Raw genomic sequence first — 21,231 nt, forward strand, 5'->3', positions numbered from 1 at the left:
TGGGGCATATTTTTACGTTTTGGTCTCATAAAAAAGCCTAGTATTAGAGACTATTGGTCCCTTGATATTTTATATAACACCCCCCTTTACCGCACAGTAATGACAAGGAAGCGATTCTAAGCCATCCTGAAATTCCTTCATTACAATGATAATAGTTAGTGCCCACCCCCACAGGACCCAAATTTTGATAGGCTATATAAAATAAGACCATTGATTGCCCACTACTCCCAAATTTTTTCCCACGTTTATACCCCCCAACAAAATATTTCGGTGGATGAATCCCGTCAGCTTCAAGGGTAGACTGCACTTCTACCCAATAAAAGAGCCCGGTACGGCATAAAGCTCTACAAGCTGTGCGAAAGTGCCATCGGTTACACGTACTCTTTTAGGGTCTATGAGGGAAAAGACTCCCATATAGATCCCCCAGAATGCCTCCCTTTCCTTGGAATTAGTGGAAAGATCGTATGGGATCTTATCCATCCTTTACTTGGCAAAGGATATCATCTTTATCTTGACAACTTTTATAACAGTGTCCCATTACTAAAAGTTCTCTCGTCCAGATCCACCTTGGCGTGCGGAACAATCCGCAAAAATCAGAAGGGCCTCCCCAAAACATTGCTGGGTCAGATCCTAAAATTAGGAGAGAGCAAAGCTGTCTGCAGCGACGATCTGCTCCTCCTAAAGTATGAGGATGAAAGGGACGTCCTTATACTGATGAGCATACACGACAGCAGAGGCAGCCTAGTCTTTGTACGTGGATCCACCACCCAAGTCCCAAAACCATATTGTGTACAGGAGTACAACAAGTATATGGGTGGCGTTGACCTGTCCGACCAGGTTGTAAAACCATACAGCGCCATGCGCAAGACCACAGTATGGTATAAGAAGCTGTCTGTGCATCTTACACAGATGACTTTATACAACGCCTTTGTCCTCTACAGATATGCCAGCAGTGGAGATACGTTCCTGCAATTTCAGGAAAAGGTCCCTGATATTTGGTGACCAGGAAGGAGAGGGCAGTTCATCCGGCTCTTCCGTCAGTAGGATAATTCCCGGCCAGCATTTCCCCACAGAAATCCCCCCCACTGAAAAAAAACAGAAGCCCCAAAAAAAATGCCGTGTGTGTGGCAAGCGAGGCATTCGTAAGGACATCACATACCAATGTGAGACGTGTCGCACAAATCCCGGCCTGTGCATGAAACAATGTTTCAAAATTTATCATACCTCCTTGGATTTTTAATTTATTTATTCTTTATTCACCTTTTCTGTCTCCCATACTGGCCATGACCAATTATTAATTTTTTTACTGACCAGCCCCATTTAAAATTTGTAAAAAACCACCTAAAACAAAACTAAAAATTCTCACTATACCCGAGGGATTGTCTGTCTCAGCCAGGTTGCAAATCTGGGTAGAGGAATAAATCCAGATGAGATTGGTTGTCTCAGCAAATCTTTTTTTGCTGAGGCCTTTGATTTATTTTTTGGGCTGGATTTTATGGAATGGTGGGTAGGTTGGTAGTGGGACCTGCCATTCCCTCTCCCTCCATTGCGGATTTTCCAGGTTGTCCTCCTTATTTACTAAAATTAAAGTATTTCTTATTATACCCCTAGTTGAATAACTAGAGGGTTGTCACTTCACAACTTAAAAATTCTCATTATACCCCTAGATGAATACCTTGAAAGGTGTTACATTACAATCTAAATATTCTCACTATACCACTAGATGAATTCTTTGAGGGGTTTAGTTTCCTAAATGGGGTCACTTTTCTGGGTTTCTAATGTTTTGACACCCCAGATCCTCTGTTTTCATGACACAGGGCAGTAAATGCCATCGTACTAGGCCTCAGATGTTGCATGGTGCTCTTTACATTCTGAGCCCCGCCACGTGCTCAAACAGCAGTTTGTCTCCACAAATGGAGTATTGACGTATTCAGGAGAAATTGCGTAAAAAACTGTGGGTGCTGTTTCACCTTTAACCCCTTGTGAAAATTATGAATTTGGGGCTAAAGCAACATTTTCTTTGAAAAAAATCTAAATTTTATTATTTTACTGCCCAGTGTATGACACACCTGTGGGGTCAATCGGCTCAATACACCACATGAAAAATTCCTTGAGGGGTGTAGTTTCCCAAATGGAGTCACTTTTGGGGGGTTTCCACTGCACTGGTACCTTTACAAATGCGACATGGTGCAGAGAAATCAATCCAGCACTGCAAATGCTAAATGGCGTGCCTTCCCTTCCGAGTCCTGCCGCATGCCCAAACAGCCGTTTATGACAACATGTTTGGTATTTTCGTACTCTGGAGAAGTTGCTTTACAAATGTTGGGGTGCTTTTCCTCATTTATTTGTTGAAAAAAATAAACATTTTGAGGTAAAGCTACATCTTATTGGAAAATAATGTAATTTTTCATTTTCACTGCTCAATTCTAATGGAATCTATGAAACACCTGTGGGGTCAAAATGCTCACTACACCCCTAGATGAATTCCTCAAGGGGTGTAGTTTACCAAATGGAGTCACTTTTGGGGGGTTAACACTGTACTGGTACCTTAGGAGCTTTACAAATGTGACATGGTGCAGAGAAATCAATCCACTAAAATCAGCGCTCCAAAAGCTAAATGGCGTGCCTTCCCTTCCGAGTCCTGCCGCGCCTTCCCTTCCGAGTCCTGCCGCTTGCCCAAACAGCAGTTTATGACCACATGTTTGGTATTTCCGTACTCTGGAGAAGTTGCTTTACAAATGTTTGGGTGCTTTCCCTCATTTATTTGTTGAAAAAAATAAAAAATTTGAGGTAAAGCTACATCTTATTGGAAAATAATGTAATTTTTCATTTTCACTTCCCAATTCTAATGAAATCTATGAAACACCTGTGGGCTCAAAATGCTCACTACACCCCTAGATGAATTCCTCAAGGGGTGTCGTTTCCTAAATGGAGTCACTTTTGTGGGGTTTCCTTTGTTTCGGCACCACAAGACCTCTTCTAACCTGACATGGTGCCTGAAATATAATTAAAGAAAAGGAAGGCCCAAAAATCCTCTAGGTACTCCTTTGATTCTGGGGCTTTTGTTTCAGTCCAGTAGTGCACTAGGGCCACATGTGGGATATTTCTAAAAACTTCAGAATCAGGGCAATAAATATTCAGTTGTGTTTCTCTGGTAAAAACCTTCAGTATTACAGGAAAAATTGATTAAAATGGAATTTCTTCCAAAAAAAATGAAATTTGCAAATTTCCCTTCCACTTTGCTTTAATTCCTGTGAAACGCATAAAGGGTTAAGAAACTTTCTAAATGATGTTTTGAATACTTTAAGGGGTGCAGTTTTTAAAATGGGGTGATTTGTGGGGGTTCCTAATATATAAGGCCCTCAAAGTCACTTCAAAACTGAACTGGTCCCTAAAAAAATAGGCTTTTGAAATTTTCTTGAAAATTTGAGAAATTGCTGCTAAACTTATAAGCCTTGTAACGTCCTAAAAAAATAAAAGGATGTTCAAAAAACGATGTCAATCTAAAGTAGACATATGGGAAATGATAGCTAGTAACTATTGTGTGTGGTATAACTATGTGTTTTACAAGCAGATACATTTGAATTTAGAAAATGCCAATTTTTGGCAAATTTTCTCTAAATTTTGGTGTTTTTCACACAAAAATATTGAATATATCGACCAAATTTTTTAACTAACTTAAAGTACAATATGTCACGAAAAAACAATCTCAGAATCGCTTGGATAGGTAAAAGCATTCCCAAGTTATTACCACATATAGTAACACGTCAGATTTAAAAAATGAGGCTTTGTCATTTGGTCCAAAAGTGGCTGGGTCCTGAAGGGGTTAAATAAAAAAAACATTTATAAAGTTGCGAGACAAATTTTATTTTTCAATTGCACCATTTTCTTTAGAGCATATAATATATTGATTACATATTAACTTTTTTTTGGGAGAGAATTAAAAAAAACAAAAAAAAACAAGACAGCTATGTTTTTCACCTTTTAAATTTACGCCGTTCACTATGCGGCATAAATAACATGTTACCTTTACTCTATGAGTGGGTAGGATTACGGCGATACCAAATATGTATAGTTTTTGCTATGTTTGCATACTAAAAACCCTTAAATATTTGTTTTTGTATCGTCGCATTTCTAGAGCCGTAACTTTTAATTTTCTGTCAATGTAGCCATATGTGGGCTTATTTTTTGCAGTACAAAGTGTAGTTTTCATTGGTTCTATTTTGGGGTACATGGGACTTATTGATTAACTTTTACGTGTTTTTATTTATGGTGGGGTGGAAAAAATAAAGGAATAGTGTCGTTTTGTGCATTTTTTTGTACGCCGTTCGTCTAGGAGTTTAATGTGTTAACATAATTGTTCGAGTAGTTACAATCCTGGCGAATATACAGTATACACACACACAAATACACGTCCTTCTCAGTGAATTAGAATATCATCAAAAAGTTAATTTCAGTAATTCAATTTAAAAGTGAACCTCATTATATAGATTCATTCCACACAGAGTAATCTATTTCCAGCATTTTTTTTCTTTTAACCCCTTAAGGACGCAGCCTAGTTTTGGCCTTAAGGCTCAGAGCCCATTTTTCAAATCTGACATATTTCACTTTATATGGTAATAACGTCAGAATGCTTAAACCTATACAAGCGATTTTGAGATTATTTTCTCGTGACACATTGGGCTTCATGTTCGTGGTAAAATTTGGTCGATATATTCAGTGTTTATTGGTGAAAAATTGCAAAATTTAGAGAAATTTTTGAAAAAATAGCATTTTTCTTAATTTAAATGTATCTGCTTGTAAAACAGACGGTTATACCACCCAAAATAGTTACTAGTTCACATTTCCCATATGTCTACTTTAGATTGGCATCGTTTTTTTGAACATTTTGATTTTTCTTGGACGTTACAAGGCTTAGAACATAAACAGCAATTTCTCATATTAAGAAAATTTCAAAACCCTTTTTTTTAAGGTACCTCTTCAGTTCTGAAGTGGATTTGAGGGGCCTATGTATTCGAAACCATGATCAAAGACCCCATTTTAAAAACTAGACTCCTCAAAGTATTCAAAACAGCATTTAGAACGTTTTTTAACCCTTCAGGCATTTCACAGGAATTAAAGCAAAGTGGAGGTGAAATTTGCAAATTTCATTTTTCTTTCTGAATTTCAATTTTATTCCATTTTTTTTGTGTAACACAGAAGGTTTTACCAGAGAAACACTACTAAATATGTATTGTCCAGATTCTGAAGTTTTTTAGAAATGTCCCACATGTGGCTCTACTGCGCTCGTGGACTAAAACACAAGCAAAGAAACACCTAGTGCATTTTGAGGCCTCTTTTTTATTAGAATATATTTTAGGCAGCATGCCAGGTTTGAAAAGGTGTTGAGGTGCCAAAACAGTAGGAATCCCCCAATAGTGACCCCATTTTGGAAACTACACCCCTCAAGGAATTCATTTATGGTTGTTGTTACCATTTTGACCGCACAGTTTTTTCACAGCACCTAATTAAGTTGGGCTGTGAAATTAAAAAAATTTCATTTTTTCCAATAAAATGTAATTTGTGATAAAACTTTATTTTCACAGGGAACAAAATACCCCATTTTGTTGCCCAATTTGTCCTTAGTGTGGCAATACCCCATTTGTGGTGATAAACTGCTGTTTGGGCCCATGGGAGGGCTCAGAAGGAAAGGAGCGCTATGTGTTTGTTGGAGTCCAGATTTTGCTGGATTGGTTTTCGGGTGCCATGTCGCATTTGCAGAGCCCCAGAGGTACCAAAGCAATGGAAACACACCAGAAGTGATGCCATTTTGGAAACTACACCCCTCAAGGAATTCATTTATTGGTGTTGTGACCATTTTGACCCCATCGTTTTTTCACAGAACTTATTTGAATTGGGCTGGGAATTTTAAAGGGAATGTGTTGCCAGCAAAACATGTTTTTTTTTTTTTTAATTAAACATTTAGTGTGTAGGTGATTAAACATTGTTCAAATTTTTTTTATTTTTTTCACGAGTCAGGAAATATTATAAATTAGATTCTAATTTATAATATTTCCCATTGCTGGTCACTAGATTGAGCTATTCCCAAAATTGCAGCATTGCATGTGGTAAAGCAACCACATTGCTTTTTGCTGCAAAATTGGGAAAAAAGAACTCGCTCTAGTGAGCTCTGAGAATCCCCCCCTCCTTTATCCTGGCTAGTGCTGGGATAAACGAGGGGATTGAACGGTCTAACCTCCTACACTGTGTGTCGCCATTTTTTGAGCTAACACACAGTGTAGTAGGTTTACATACAGTAGTAAACACACACAAACACGAACATACATAGAAATCTCTTACCTGCTCCTGCCGCCGCGGCTCCCTCCGGCCCGTCCGCTCCGTCTGCTGCCGCTGGTCCAAGTGCACAAGTCCGGAAGCGGTGACCGGAAGTAGTAATCTTACTGTCCGGCCGCGACTTCCGGTCCACAGGAAAATGGCGCCGGACGGCACGCATTTCAAATTGGACTGTGTGGGAGCGGCGCATGCGCAGTTCCCACACAGACGGCGTACACAGAAGTGGATGGGACGGGACCCGTTCGCAGTCCCTATGGGACTGTGGCTGCCGTATTCCATGTCTGAAAAAAAAATGGCAGCCCCCATAGGGAAGAAAGTGAAAAAATAGAAAAAAGTAACCCACAAACACACAAATAAATAAAAACGTTTTTAATAAAACACGAACGTTAAACTGACATGAAAATTTTTTTTGTGGCGACACTGTTCCTTTAAACAAAATTTATTTTTTAAAATAATATATAGGTTTGGCTGAAAATTTCTTATTTTCACAAGAAACAAAATACCCCATTCTGTTGCGCAATTTGTTCTGAGTGCCGCAATACCCCATTTGTGGTGATAAACTGCCGATTGGGCCCATGGGAGGGCTCAGAAGGAAAGGACCACCATTTGGCCTACTGGGGATTTTCTGGTGCGAAGTCATGTATGCAGAAGCCCCTGAGGTACCAGTACAGTTGAAACCCGCAAGAAGTGACCACGTTTTAAAAACTACACCCTTAAGGCATTCATCTAGAGGTGTAGTGAGCATTTTGACTGGAGACATACACCCCATTAACTAAAATGTGGGTTCTCCCGGGTACGGCAATACCCTACATGTGGCTGTTATCAGCTGCCTGGGCACAAGGCAGGGCCCAGAGGGGAAAGACGAGGGGGGATAAGCTGTGCGGAGTACATCAGGGTAAGTAAAATTGGGGTAAATTATAAACCAAAGGATGTATGATAAATTTTAAAACACTCTTTCATACAGAGCCTTGGTTTTCCGGGACACGTGTCACATTGATATATTGTGTCCTCCCTTATCCCCTTCTTATAGAAGACTTTGCACCTCTTTTGACTTTTTCCCTTCTTGCCAGTTTGGGGAACTTCTCCTGGAAAGTGTTGCCCTGGTACAATGCGTGTGGTCTCGCTTCCAGAAGTACTGGGTGCCCCCCCCCTTTCTTGGTCCCTAAAGATTAGGTTCTTGATAATCACCTCATGAAATTCCAGGAAAGTTCCCATCTGGTCTGTACATCGACGTAGCACGTACACATTGTATAAAGCCATCGGTATGATGTGCACGGGCAGCTTCTTATACCACACCGCATGGCGCTGTAGGGCTTCAGGACTTGATCTGACAAGTCCACCCCTCCCATGTACCTATTGTAGTCCAGGATGCAGTCTGGTTTGGGGGTCTCTGTACTGGTACCTCGTACTGCTACATGGGTACTGGTGTGGGCATGTATTGTTGTCAATACAAGGACATCTCTCTCGTCTTGTACTTAACACACAATATGTTGCTGCTAGATTGTGCCCTGCTCTCACCCCTTCTGAGTGTTTGCCCAAGCAGAGTCTTAGGGAGGCCTCTCAGATTTCTTCTAGCAGTGCCGCATGCCGCAGGACTGGAAGTGAGGCAGTTGAAGAGTGGGACGCTGGTATAAAAGTTATCCAGGTAGAGGTGGTAGCCCTGGTCCAGCAGTGGGTGCACCAAATCCCACACAATTTTTGCATTAACTCTCAGTAAGGGGGGGCATTCTGGGGGCTGTATACTGTTGTCCTTCCCTTCATATATCCTAAATCTGTAGGTATACCCTGATGCACTCTCACACAGCTTATACATCTTCACGCCATACCTTGCCCTCTTACCCGGCAGGTACTCGCGGAATTGAACCCTCCCTTTAAAATGTACGAAGGACTCATCAATAGAAATACACTTCTCGGGGGTGTATGTTTGGGAAAAACGGGCACTGAAACGGTCTAATAGGGGTCTCCGTTTAAACAAACAGTCAAAACTGGGGTCGTCTCGGGGTGGGCACGGCTCATTATCAGTATAATGTAAGACACGAAGTATTGCCGATTTTTTTTTTTTTTTTTAGGTTACAGTTCAGTTCTGAAGTTGCTTTGAGGGGCCCATATATTAGAAACCCCTATCAAACACCCCATTTTAGAAACTAGACCCCTCAAAGTATGCACAACAGCATTTAGAAAGTTTATGAACCCTTTAGGTGTTTCACAGAAATTTAGAGCAAAGTAGAGGTCAAATTTACATATTTTTTTGTGTCAGAAAATCCTGTTTATATTATTTTTTTTATAACACAAAAGGTTTTATCAGAGAAACGCAACTTATACGTATTACCCAGATTCTGCAGTTTTGAGAAATATCCCACATGTGGCCCTAGTGTGATAATGCACTAAAGCACCGGCCTCCGAAGCAAAGGAGTACCTAGTGGATTTTGAGGCCTCTTTTTTTATTAGGCACCATGTCCGGTTTGAAGAGGTCTTGTGGTGCCAAAACAATGGAAACCCCCCAAAAGTGACCCAATTTTGGAAACTACACCCCTTGAGGAATCCATTGTCGTTTTCTTGGGGTGCATGCGGCTTTTTGATCAGTTTTTATTCTATTTTTAGGTGGCGTGGTGACTAAAAAACAGCAATTCTACTATTGTTTTTTTATTCCATTTTTTTTTTTTTACAGCGTTCATCGTGCGCTATAAATTACATTCACTTTATTCTGCGGGGCGATACGATTATGGCGATACCATATGTTTATAGTTTTTTTATGTCTTATGGCTTTGCACAATAAAATAAGTTTTGTAAAAAATCATTCACTTTTTGTGTTACCATATTCTAAGAGCCAGAACTTTTTTATTTTTCCATCAATAAAGCCGTGCGAGGACTTTTTTTTTGCGTAACGAACTGTAGTTTCGATCAGCACCATTATTAGGTACATGTGACTTTTTGATCTCTTTTTATTCCATTTTTTGGGAGGTGAAGTGACCAAACAATTGTGATTGTGGTACGGTTTATTATTATTTTCTTTTACGGCGTTCACCGTGCGGAATAAATAACGAAATAATTTTGTAGTTCAGGCCGTTACGGACACGGCGATACCAATTATGTATAGTTTATTTGTTTGTTTATATATTTTTATTCATAATAAAGGACTGATAAGGGAAAAGGGGGGATTTTTACTTTTAAATCTTTTATTTTCTTATTTTTACACATCTTTTTTTTTTAACTTTATTACTTTGTCCCACTAGGGGACTTGAGGGCAGGAGGCCCTGATCGCTATTCTAATACACTGCACTACATGCGTAGTGCAGTGTATTAGAGCTGTCAGCTACTCACTGACCGCAAGCATAGTGGGTCCTGACTTTGTCAGGACCCACTAGGCTTCTGTCTATGGCATAGCCGGACGCCATTGTTTGGTGTCCGGTTGCCATAGTCACCATCGCCGGCCGCTATCGTGTAGCAGGCCGGCGATGGCAGCTTAGCCCCTAAAAAGCCGCAATCTCTATTGAACGCGGCTTTTAAGGGGTTAAATCAGCGGGGACACAGCGATCGGTCCCCGCTGTAGGAGCTGCTGTACGAGACAGCAGCTGTAACAGCTCCTGTATGTGTCGGGAGGACGGCCGAAACGGCCGTTACTCCCGAGACGTACTATTAGGTCATGGAGCGCGAACGATAGAACTACCATGACCTAATAGTACGTCCAGGAGCGGGAAGGGGTTAATGTTGATGATTATGTCTAACAATTAATGAAAACCCCAAATTTAGTCTCTCAGTAAATTTGAATATTAAAGAAGCCCAATTTCAAAAAGGATTTTTAATACCGAAATGTTGGCCTACTGAAAAGTATGTGCAGTATATGCACTCAATACTTGGTCGGGGCTCCTTTTGCATGAATTCGTGCATCAATGCGGCGTGGCATGTATGCGATCAGCCTGTGGCACTGCTGTGGTGTTATGGAAGCCCAGGTCGCATTGATAGCGGCCTTCAGCTCGTCTGCATTGTTGGGTCTGGTGTGTCAGCTTCCTCTCGCAAATACCCCATAGATTCTCTTAGTTGACTCTGGATTCTATATAATACAGTGGACCAACACTGTTGCTCAGTGGTCGAAAGTCCTGTTTTCAGATGAAAATAAATTTTGCATTTCATTTGGAAATCAAGGTCCCAGAGTCTGGAGGAAGAGTGGAAAGGCATCAATCCAAGTTGCTTGTGGTCCTGTGTGAAGTTTCCAGAGTCAGTGATGGTTTGGGGAGACATGTCATCTGCTGGTGTTGGTCCACAGTGTTATATCAAGTCCAGAGTCAACACAGCCATCTACCAGGAAATTTGACAGCACTTCATGCTTCCCTCTGCGGACAAACTTTAATGAGATGCTGATTTCATTTTCCAGCAGGACTTGGCAACTGCCCACACTGCCAATAGTACCAATACATGGTTTCATAACCACAGTATCACTGTGCTTGATTGGCCAGCAAACTCGCCTGACCTAAACCCCATAGAGAATCTATGGGGTGTTGTCAAGAGGAAGATAAGACATACCAGACCCAACAATGCAAACGAGCTGAAGGCCGCTATCAAAGCAACCTGGGCTTCCATAACACCGCAGCAGTGCGACAGGCTGATCGCCTCCACGCCACGTCGAATTGATGCAGTAATTCATGCAAAAGGTGCCCCGACCATGTGTTGAGTGCATATACTGTACATACTTTTCAGTAGTCCAACATTTCGGTATTAATAATCATTTTTGAAATTGGGCTTATTTAATATTCAAATTTTCTGAGACACTACATTTTGGGTTTTCATTAACGGTTAGGCCTCATGCACACAAACGTATTTTTGTCCTCCCGTAAATACTGGCGTAAATACGGGTCCTTGGTCACACATATTGGACCCGTATTGCACCAGTATTTACAGACCCTAGCCCGTAAATACGGGTCCGGTGTCACCAGTATTCCACCCGTATTTACAGGCACGTTTAAGCTGCAAAATTGCACTGCACTAATTGGCAGCCCCTTCTCTCTATCAGTGCAGGATAAAGAGAAGGGACAGCCCTTTCCGCAGTAAAAGTAAAAGAAATTCATACTTACCCGGCCGTTGTCTTGGTGACGCGTCCCTCTTTCGACGTCCAGCCCGACCTCCCTGAATGACGGGGCAGTCCATGAGATCGCTGCAGCGGTCACATGGGCTGAAACGTCATCCCAGGAAGCCGGACTGGAGGAAGAAGCAGGGAGTTCTGGGTAAGTATGAACATCTTTTTTTTTTTTACAGGTTGATCTATATTGTGATCGGTAGTTTCTGCCCAGGGTGCTGAAGGAGTTACTGCCGATTGTTTAACTCTTTCAGCTCCCTGGACAGTGACTATTCACTCCTTCGTCGCCTAGCAACGCTCCCGTAATTACGGGTTCACACACGTAGTCACCCGTAATTACGGGAGCCCCATAGACTTCTATGGGCCTGCCCGTGCCGTAATTACGGCCTGAAATAGGACATGTTCTATATTTTTCAACGGCACGGGCACCTTCCCGTAAGCATACGGGGAGGTACCCGTGGCCAATAGAAATCCATGGGCCCGTAAAAATGTGCCGTAATTACGGGCGTTTTTACGTTCATGTGCATGGGGCCTTAGCTATACTCATCAACACTAAAAGAAAAAAAATGCTGGAAATAGATCACTCTGCGTGTAATGAATATCTATAATATGAGTTTCACATTTTGACTTGAATTACTGAAATAAATCAACTTTTTGATGATATTCTAATTCATTGAGAAGGACTAATAAATATATATATATATTTCTTTTTTTTTTTCATGCACCCTAAAAGGTCACGATCGCATTGCAGGTGTGCGGATGAGCTGCTGATGAGCTCCCTCCGTCAAACACCTTAGATGCCGTGGCCGCTATTGACTGCGGCATTTGAAGTGTTAAACTGCTGGAATCTGAGTACTCCAATCGGTGCAGTTGCGCCTTGCTGTGTATAACTGCCATGCTACTGACGCTGATCTCGTGGATACAGTGGCTGTACCCATGAGATCCGAGTGACTGATATATCTGGCGCTTGTCAATAAGGGGTTAAACCAGGAGTCTCAAGCACGCCGCATGCGGCCCCTGGGGCAGCCATCTGCGGCCCGCTGGACACAGGGCCGCTAGTACAGGCTTTGCTCCGGGACTCTGTGGAATTCCCTGACATCGCTTTCCACATATTGACAGTGTTGTCAAAGTCTTCCCCAGAGCGGCGTCCCGGGCAGAGTGCCAGTATAGGCTCTGTTCCGGGACTCTGTGGAATCCCCCGACATTGCTGTCCACATATGGGCAGCGATGTCTGGGGCTTCCCCAGAGCTGGAGTCCCAGACAGAGCGCTATGATATAGGCTCTGCTCCGGGGAAGCCTCTGACAATGCTGCATACATCGACAGTGATGTCAGGGGTTTCCCCAGAGCAGGAGTCCCAGTGATGTCAGGAGCACAGCTGGAGTCCCAGGAAGAGCCTACTAGCGCTCTGCCCGGGACTCCAGCTCTGGGGTTGCCCCTGACATCCATGTCCATATATGGACAGTGATGTCAGGAGCAGAGCTGGAATCCCAGGCAGAGTGCTAAACGTGGCTCTGCACCGGGACCCCAGCTCTGGGCAAGCCCCTGTAGTCTGTGGCTTCCCCAGAGTTCCGGCGCAGAACCTATACTAGTGCTTTGCTCCGGGACACCGGCTATGGGGTTGCCCCGGATATCACATTCCCGTCCAGGAGGATCCCCTGACGTCACAGTGTATGAACAGTGACGTCAGGGGCTTTAACAGCAGAGGAATCCCCAGCCAAAGCGTCGGCAACGCTCTGGCTGGGGATTCCACTCCTAGAGGGGGGCACAGTGGCAGCATCTAGGGGTGTGTTAGGGCACTGTGGCATTATCTACAGGGGGGCACTGTGGCATTATCTACAGGGGGGCACTGTGGCACTATCTAAAAAAGGGCTGCCCAATCTTGACATGTGTGTCTGCCAAACGCTGCCAACTGAGCCGCCGGACGGCATTTAGCGACACATACTGGAAAACTGGATTGTTGAAATAAGCATGTGGAGAATTCTCAAATTTTAAAACTTGCAGTATTATTATAGTAATGTAGTATTATAGTAGTTCAAATAACTAATTGATTAACAAGAATTTTGTATTGTATCAAATTTTAATGTCATGTGGCCCGTCAACTTCACATTTTTTCTACATGTGGCCCACTTACACAGCCGAGTTTGAGACCCCTGGGTTAAACTAGGTTTTCCCTTAAATGCAGCAAAGTTTTAGTTAAACCTAATGACCGGTCCGATCATAATCAACTACATCATGCTGCCCATGATCATATTACTTTGTCATAGTCCACTGATTTCTCAGCTTGGCTCTCACAAATCCTCATTTTAATCATTAGAAGATACCTTATTATGTAGACATAGCAACTACCACTTAGAAGTAAATTAAGAACAGAATGCTGCAAATTTAATTGGGTGGAAAAAGCAGCAAATTAACCATATGCAGAGCGGTGAATAGACATTCATATTCCAATAAAATACTTTGTAGATTTACCTTTGTCTCCTTTTTGATGTCCCTCATGCATGACAGATGCAACCAATCTATGAAAACAGCTCAAGAATGTGGGAACCGATTTTAACATAACCTTGATGTACAGAGAAAAATAAAGAAAAACTAAGTAAGGAATTATAAAACAGAGATTATATTTCAAACTATAAAAGGTATAAGACACATAGGAAGATGTTTTATACTATGCAAGTCTACATGCAATCCTAGAACAATGCACGTAGCTTAACATGCAAAAATGACCGATGACGCAGTTACTCCATTAAACAGTACAAAAGATGTCTCGCACACTTACACTCCATCAGCAAATCAGACACTTATCTGCAGGGAATGGGGGCCACTAGCGTCTCAGCCTTTTTGGGATAAGAGATGGAGGGATATTAACCCAATAAGGCCTGAGCCGATTTTGGCATTATAAAGCCCTGCCCACACTGAGGTTTTTTTGCAGGCAGAAAAATCTGCCTCAAAATTCAGGGTTGAATTTTGAGGTAGATTTTGACCTGCTTGCATGCAGTTTGCAGCGCTTTTCGGCCAATGAACGCTGCAGGGAAAAGTTCAGAGACTGAAACGCCCAAAGAAAGGGCACGTCGCTTCTTTTTCCCACAAGGGTATTTTTTCCGCTCGCGGGAAAAAAACACCTCTGACTTCTATTGAAACTAATAAGAGGCGATTGTCAGTTTTTTGCCGCGGTTTTCGCAGCCAAAAACTCTGTGTGAACATACCCTAAGGGTTATCCGGGCAAGGGTTTTTGTTTTTTTTAATACGGATACCTCGAGGCACCGGATGTTATGCAATGTTCGGTGCCAGAAGCAGATGACTTCATACTGTACACTGCATAGTGGCTGTGCTGCAGTACAGCAGCTCTGCTCGTATTCACTTGAAAAACCACCCCGTGCCTGGACAAGTACTGCAGGATTTTTTTCCTTTTGCATTGGGGAATTCTCAGAGCGAAGGCTTTTTTTCTTCTACTTGGATGCATAAAAGGCTTGATTTTAGCAGGATAAGTTGAAGTTTCCAATGACACCATTTTGGGGGTTGGGTTTTATAAACTTTTTTTGTGGTGGGAATGGAAAGAAAAAAAACCCTGCAGTTCCATAGATTTTAGAGTCTTAAATTCACACTGTTCACCGTGTGGCATAAATAATTGTTACCTTTTCCACAATAGCTTGTTTTTTGCGGCGACAAGTCATATTTAAAAAGGACCATTGTGGGAGGTGCATGTGTGGGGGAAAATGGTGGATGTGTTTCCCATGAGCTCCGCACCTCAATAGGAGTATCCAGCTATTTCCAGCCATCAACCTCACTCACATTCCACCGGAATCCCTCCTGCTTCCCTCAAGGATCTTTTAATGGTGAAAAGGAACGCCAAAAAGTCCAGGATCGTGCCCAGATCGACAGCTGCTGAGACTGAGTCTGAATTGCAAATTTCACACGTGGAGCAGGCCATGATGGCGCCAGGCCCGCCTCACTCTCCTCAGTTGCAGGCACCCTCACCATACCCGATACACAGCGTCGATGGAGGTACCCCAAGTTTTTGGAGCCCAAGCCCTGCCTCAGTTTTGTTTGGGGATGATGACTCCAATGCTTCCTCTGCAGAACCTGCGGTACAGGGGTTTTCAATTAGCCAGGCAGGATGGATCCTCTCAATTATCGTCCTCGCAGCTGCAAGCGGACACTGGGGCATATTCTGGCGAAAAAAGTGCTTATTGCACGCTTTTCACAACGCTTAGAGCAAGAACTTGAAAAAACATGTGTGAAGATCACATCTGAACATAAAGCTGACTTTCATGCTCTGGGGTCTAGAATGAAAGCTATGGAGGCTAAAATTGATAACACTGTGACGACTTAACCAGCACTCTGATTGTATTGATGACATACCAGCAGCTTGAGGAAGCCCACTCTAAACTTGAAGACATGGAAAACACATCCAGGCTGGAAAATTTCCGTATAAGAGGTCTGTTAAAAAATGTCCTGGATTTAGAAACTGCAGTAAACGATCTTTTCAAACATCTCCTTCCTGATTTACCTGACTGCTATTTGTAAATTTATGTATTTTTATATTTTCCAAACGTTACAGACAGACAAACAAGAATTCAACAAAATATCCCATGACAATAGCAACTCTGAACACTTATATCATTATTTTACATATTATACAATCTAGAAATTGTACAAATCACTACAGATGATGCTGATTAAAGCGATGACAAAATTAGAGATTTTACCCCAAAGTCAAATTGAAAAAGTGTCAAATTTTCATAGGACATAAAACACAGTTAATAAACCATAAAGAAGGTGGAAAGGGAGGGATAGAGGGGGGAAAGGAAAAGCAGATGTACACGTGTATCCTCCACCGTCACTGCGAGGTAGTACAGATATTAAGGAATCATACTATGATCGGTGCCACACCAGACAGCTGTTGCTCCAGGTACCAAGTTGTGGAGCCAAAGCATGCAAATAGTTTTTGTTTTATATGAAATGGTAAGAGGTATAAAGTTCTCCCATAACATAAAAAAGACTTCAGTTTTATGCTGTTTTCGAAGGGAGGTTACCACCCAATCCATTCTGAAAAGATAAGATGTGTGAGGGGTGTTTTAGTTATCCAAACCAGGAGAATCGCCTTCCTAGCAGCCGCAGAGACATAGTAGAATAGTTTTTTGTGATGTTTCGGGATAAAGAGCATGGAAGGTGGCAGTATCCCAAATAGACACCACTTTTGGGTTGAGGGGCATTGTATGGACAGGATGTTTGACACGAAGTATTGTATTTTTCGCCAAAGATCAACAATAGTTGGGCAAAACCAGAGACAATATAATAAGTCTGCGTGCGGTGCTCCACACTTTACACATGAATGATCAGAGGAGTTACCCATGAGAAAGCCCCTATGAGCGGTTTCAAAAGACATTTCCCAGTACATGGCTGATGGGAGGTATTTGGCAGCCGTAGTTACATATGACAGGATATCGTCATGAGTTATTTGATCTAAATGGTCAAATCAGTAAGATACGCCTGATTTCGATTTAGTGTAGTCCAATGGTTGTTATCCCTTTATCTTGTAAGCGTCGAATGACCTTGTGAGCATGGCTACAGGCCTGCATGTAATAAAATGGGTGTTGTCGCCGAAAATCGTATTGTATACGTAGTTCATTAAATGAATATGGACGGCGATTAAGCATGTTAATTATCTGATTAATACAAGTCAACCCTCTCAGAGCCCATCGACGAAAGACCGTTATTGATCCAAGGAAGGAGTATGGAAAATCTAGGGTTTAAACCTAAATGTTGTCTGAGCTTGGTCCATGTCTTCCAGGAGGACATGACTAAGGGGTTAGCTCGTTGATCGGGTGACAGAGCCGAGTAGGGAGTGTGTAAGAGGCATGTTAAGGAAACGGGTCTTGAAAATTGTTGATCTAATGTAGAATCAGTAAAGCAAGAGCTACCAGTTATACAATATGGCAGCTCAACTACGAGTGATTGGAGATTGGATAAGTGAATCTGGTGAAAGTTAATCCCACCATGGTCACGACATTGCTGCAATATACATAGGCTCACTCTTGGTCTCCTGTTGTTCCAAATGTAGCCACGAAAGAGTGTTCAGCCACCTAACGTCCACTGCTCTCAAGTATATAGGCAAGGATTGTAGTAAATATAACAATTTAGGGAATATAACCATTTTTAATAGATTTGCCCTACCTAAAAAGTATAGAGTAAAGTGCCTCCAAGCCATGAGTTGGGACTCCAAACACGCAATAAAGGGATTTAGGTTTTGTTTATATAGACGCGATGGTTGTCTCGTGATGTGTACCCCCAAATAGGGAATTGAATCAAGAGTTCCACTTAAACACATGCTTCGAGGACCATAGTAGCCTGGAGGAACCCTTAAGAATTAGGGCTTCTGATTTTTGTAGATTGATCTTAAAACCTGACAGGGAACCATAAAATGAGATATCCTGAAGAATCGGTTGGAGAGTAGAAGCAGGATTAGATATGAACAACAGAATATCGTCCGCAAATGCCGATAATTTAATTTGAGAATCTCCAATTTGTATACCTTGAAAACATGCTATGGACTGTAGATGACGAAGAAGTGGATCTAGGGACAAGTTAAATAGTAGTGGTGAGAGAGGGCATCCCTGGCGCGTAGCACTGAAAATCAAGATAGGAGGGGAGTTAAGTTCATTGATGGTAAGAGATGTGGTAGAACAGGCCTGTGATCGTGAGGGGAACGTTAGAAAGCGCTCCCCGAAGGCCCGGGACTGCAACACCGCTGTGAGAAATGGCCATGATACAGAGTCAAAGAGCAGACACCGTGGCTGCTACAGCCTGACAGATACCTTTAGTAGAATGTCTATTTCTTAAGAAACCCAGTTGGGTTGGGGCAATGATCGGGCCAAGCATGGTTTGGAGGCGGTCGGCCAGAATCTTTGTTAGGAGCTTATAGTCTTGGTTCAAAAGGGAAATTGGGCGATATGAGCAAAGGAGAGTTGGGTCCCTGTCAGGTTTGGGAAGCAATATGGTCCTAGACTCATGGAAGTCAGGCATGTCAATCTTCCCGCTAAATATGGCTTGTAAAGTCCTCGTCAATGTCGGTATAAGGTCTGGCAAAAGCTTGTAATATTCAGCCGATAGGCCGTCAGAACCCTGCATTTTATTATTGGGTAGCTTAGGGATTGCTGAAGCAACCTCCGCCTCCGTAATATCATTATTTAAAACTGCTCTATTTTCTTCAGTTAGTTTGGGCAGATGAAGCCTGGACAGAAATTACTTTGTTTCCTCCTGGTCATATTTTGTCATTCAATAAAAGTCCGCAAAATAATTCATCAACTCCCGTCGGACGAGGTCAGAGTCTAAAACGTCAGAGCGAGATACGGGATCCACTAGTTTCACAATGTTACGATTCGAGTACTTAGGTCTGTGAATTTTCGCCAGCAGGGAGCCAACACGATTAACCCATCTAAAATATCTGTTATTGGTCATATCCACGCCCTATCTAGCCTGAACCTGTATGTAAGTCTCCAGTAGAGATTTGCTAAATATGCTGTTTTAGCCTCAGGAGTACGGGATTCTAACAGTAATTTATGGGCTTTGATAATGTCCATATTTAAGGTATGAAACTTCTTACGATATTCCTTTTGTTTAAAATTAACATAAGAGATGATATGTCCTCTCATAACCGCCTTGGACGCAGACCAGAAAAGGGCCGTATCATCTAAGTGGGCAATATTGACATCTACGTAATGAGACCAGTGGACGGTCAGGTATTTGCGAAAATCCTTAGAGGCCAACAGATAGGAAGGAAAGCGCCAGTTACGACTATATGATGTCAGAGTGATCGTGGTAACTTTCATGCATACTGGAGCATGATCCGATATACATATGGGTGTCAGGTCTACTGAGGTGAGTGATGGAAAAAGGGAATCCGGTATAAGAAAATAGTCAATTCTCGAGTGAGTGTTGTGAACATGTGAAAAATATGTGTATTCCCGTGAGGCGGTATGGTTTACACGCCAGGGATCAGACAATGGTAAGTGGTCCATGAGTGTAAGGAGTACCGAGGCCCCCGCGCGGTCCTGTGTGGTCGGGTTGGACCGGTCTATGTCTGAGTTCAAGGCGAGATTAAAGTCACCTCCCAAAATCAGAGTATGTGTATATCTCTGAAGTAGAAAAGTGAAGAGAGAGGAGTAAAAGTCCGCGTTAGGGTACACGTTTGCGTATATGTTAACAAGGCTATATCTGTGCTTGTTAATGGTAACATCGATGTACAGGAAATGTCCACCCGGGTCTGAGTATGTATCATGAACAGTCAGGTCCAGAGATTTGTGAAAAAGAGTCGCCACCCCTCTGGATTTAGAAGTGTATGAGGCAGTGTAACAGTCGCCCAACCTTGGGGCCCTCAAGAAACTCCCCCCCCCCTCCACACACCCTTGCTCCAAAAAAATTACATGAGGTCTCAGTCACTTTAAGTGAGTTACTACCTTTTTACGTTTGATTATAGTGTTTAAGCCGGCAACTTTTCAAATGACCATTCGTAGTGTGGAAGGCGTGACAACAGGTGTGTCTATAGTGCTATAAAGGGTACTCATCCTATCCCCGTAGGGGTGATCTCAAAGTAAGGGGGCGTTGAATTAAAAAAAGTTTGGGGTCCACTGTCCCAGCAAGAAGTAGATCCCACGACGTAGCAGCCTAGGAGGAGAACACGTGTCCAGGGAAGAAGAGGGTAGAGAAAAACCGGAGTTAGGAGAAAAATATAGGTAAACAAAGTGAAAAATATGTGCATCACATAGCAATAAAAATCAGTAATGCAAGGCATATCAAAAGAAAACAATAGCAGCGCTACAGTGCAAATATGCAACACGCGATAACGCACTGAAGAAAATAAGGTAGAAGAGTCCCCAAAAGTGAAGACAGGTCAGGCAGGGACATCTCTGAAGAATTGACATCAAGCTGCTCCAGGATCCTCGTAGATGTTGGTTCGGCCATTTTCAGTCACCCTGAGCTTTGCTGGGTACAGAAGTTGGAAACGTATTCCATTCTCATGTAGACGACGGCATATTGGCGTGAATGCCTTTCTTTTCAAGTAGACTGCTGAGGAGAAGTCCTGGAAAATAAGGAGTTTAGATCCCCTGACCTGCAAGTTCTTGGCCTGTCTATAAGCCCTTAAAACACGTTCCTTGATTACCCAGTTAAGGTATTTCGCTATAACTGGGCGAGGTTTACTCTCTCTCTCTCTCGCTCTCTCTCTCTCAATTCCCAATTCTTTGAGCACGCTCAATGCTAAATGGGTCCGGTGGAAGATCTAGTTGGAGGGCGGAAGGGAGGTCTGTTGTGAGAAGATGCATAAGATGGTCACCCACCGAGCTTTCGGGAATTCCTACAAAAGTGCAGATTGTTCCACCTGTTTTCCAGGTCCTCCAGCTTCTCTCTTAGAATGATTTTGATTTCTGCATTTTGGCGTTGAGCTACCGAGTTATCTAGATCAGACACTGTAGATTCGCATGCCAGCACACTGTTTTCCAGGTCCGCTATTTTTTGCGCGTTTGTGGTAATCTGCGCCAAGTCTGAGATAATGAAGGTATGGATCAGATCAATTCTCTTGTCAAATAAAGGCATCATTAAGCGAGATACCTCTTCTGCCACTGCAGTGGCATGATGATGATCCATAAGCGGAGAGGACATAGGACTGTCAGTCGGAGATAGATTTGGAGAAGCTCTGGCGAGTGAGGAAAAGACAGTGATGCAGACAGAGTCTGAGGAGGTCTAGGCCCCGGTTTGTCTTTACCAGCCTTTCCCATTGTCATTGCTTCTGCTTTAGGGTTGGTCCCTTGGGATTGCCTAGTAAGACATG

General features: G+C 42.6%; 1 protein-coding gene across 2 annotated transcripts in view; it reads right to left on the reverse strand.

The window, feature by feature from the left end:
- Nucleotides 1–21,231, reverse strand: part of URB2 (URB2 ribosome biogenesis homolog) — a 198,083-nt gene that overhangs the window by 57,155 nt on the left and 119,697 nt on the right. The window contains exons 8-9 of one of the 2 annotated variants that reach the window (XM_075862642.1): nucleotides 15,765–15,842; nucleotides 13,875–13,965 (exon numbers count right to left, since the gene is read on the reverse strand). In XM_075862642.1, coding sequence (XP_075718757.1) covers nucleotides 13,875–13,965; nucleotides 15,765–15,842 — 169 coding nt within the window. The remainder of the gene's footprint in view (nucleotides 1–13,874; nucleotides 13,966–15,764; nucleotides 15,843–21,231) is intronic. The other variant, XM_075862643.1, reaches the window with a different exon arrangement.

Source organism: Rhinoderma darwinii, chromosome 4, assembly GCF_050947455.1.
Source record: "Rhinoderma darwinii isolate aRhiDar2 chromosome 4, aRhiDar2.hap1, whole genome shotgun sequence".
NCBI classification, from domain to species: domain Eukaryota; kingdom Metazoa; phylum Chordata; class Amphibia; order Anura; family Rhinodermatidae; genus Rhinoderma; species Rhinoderma darwinii.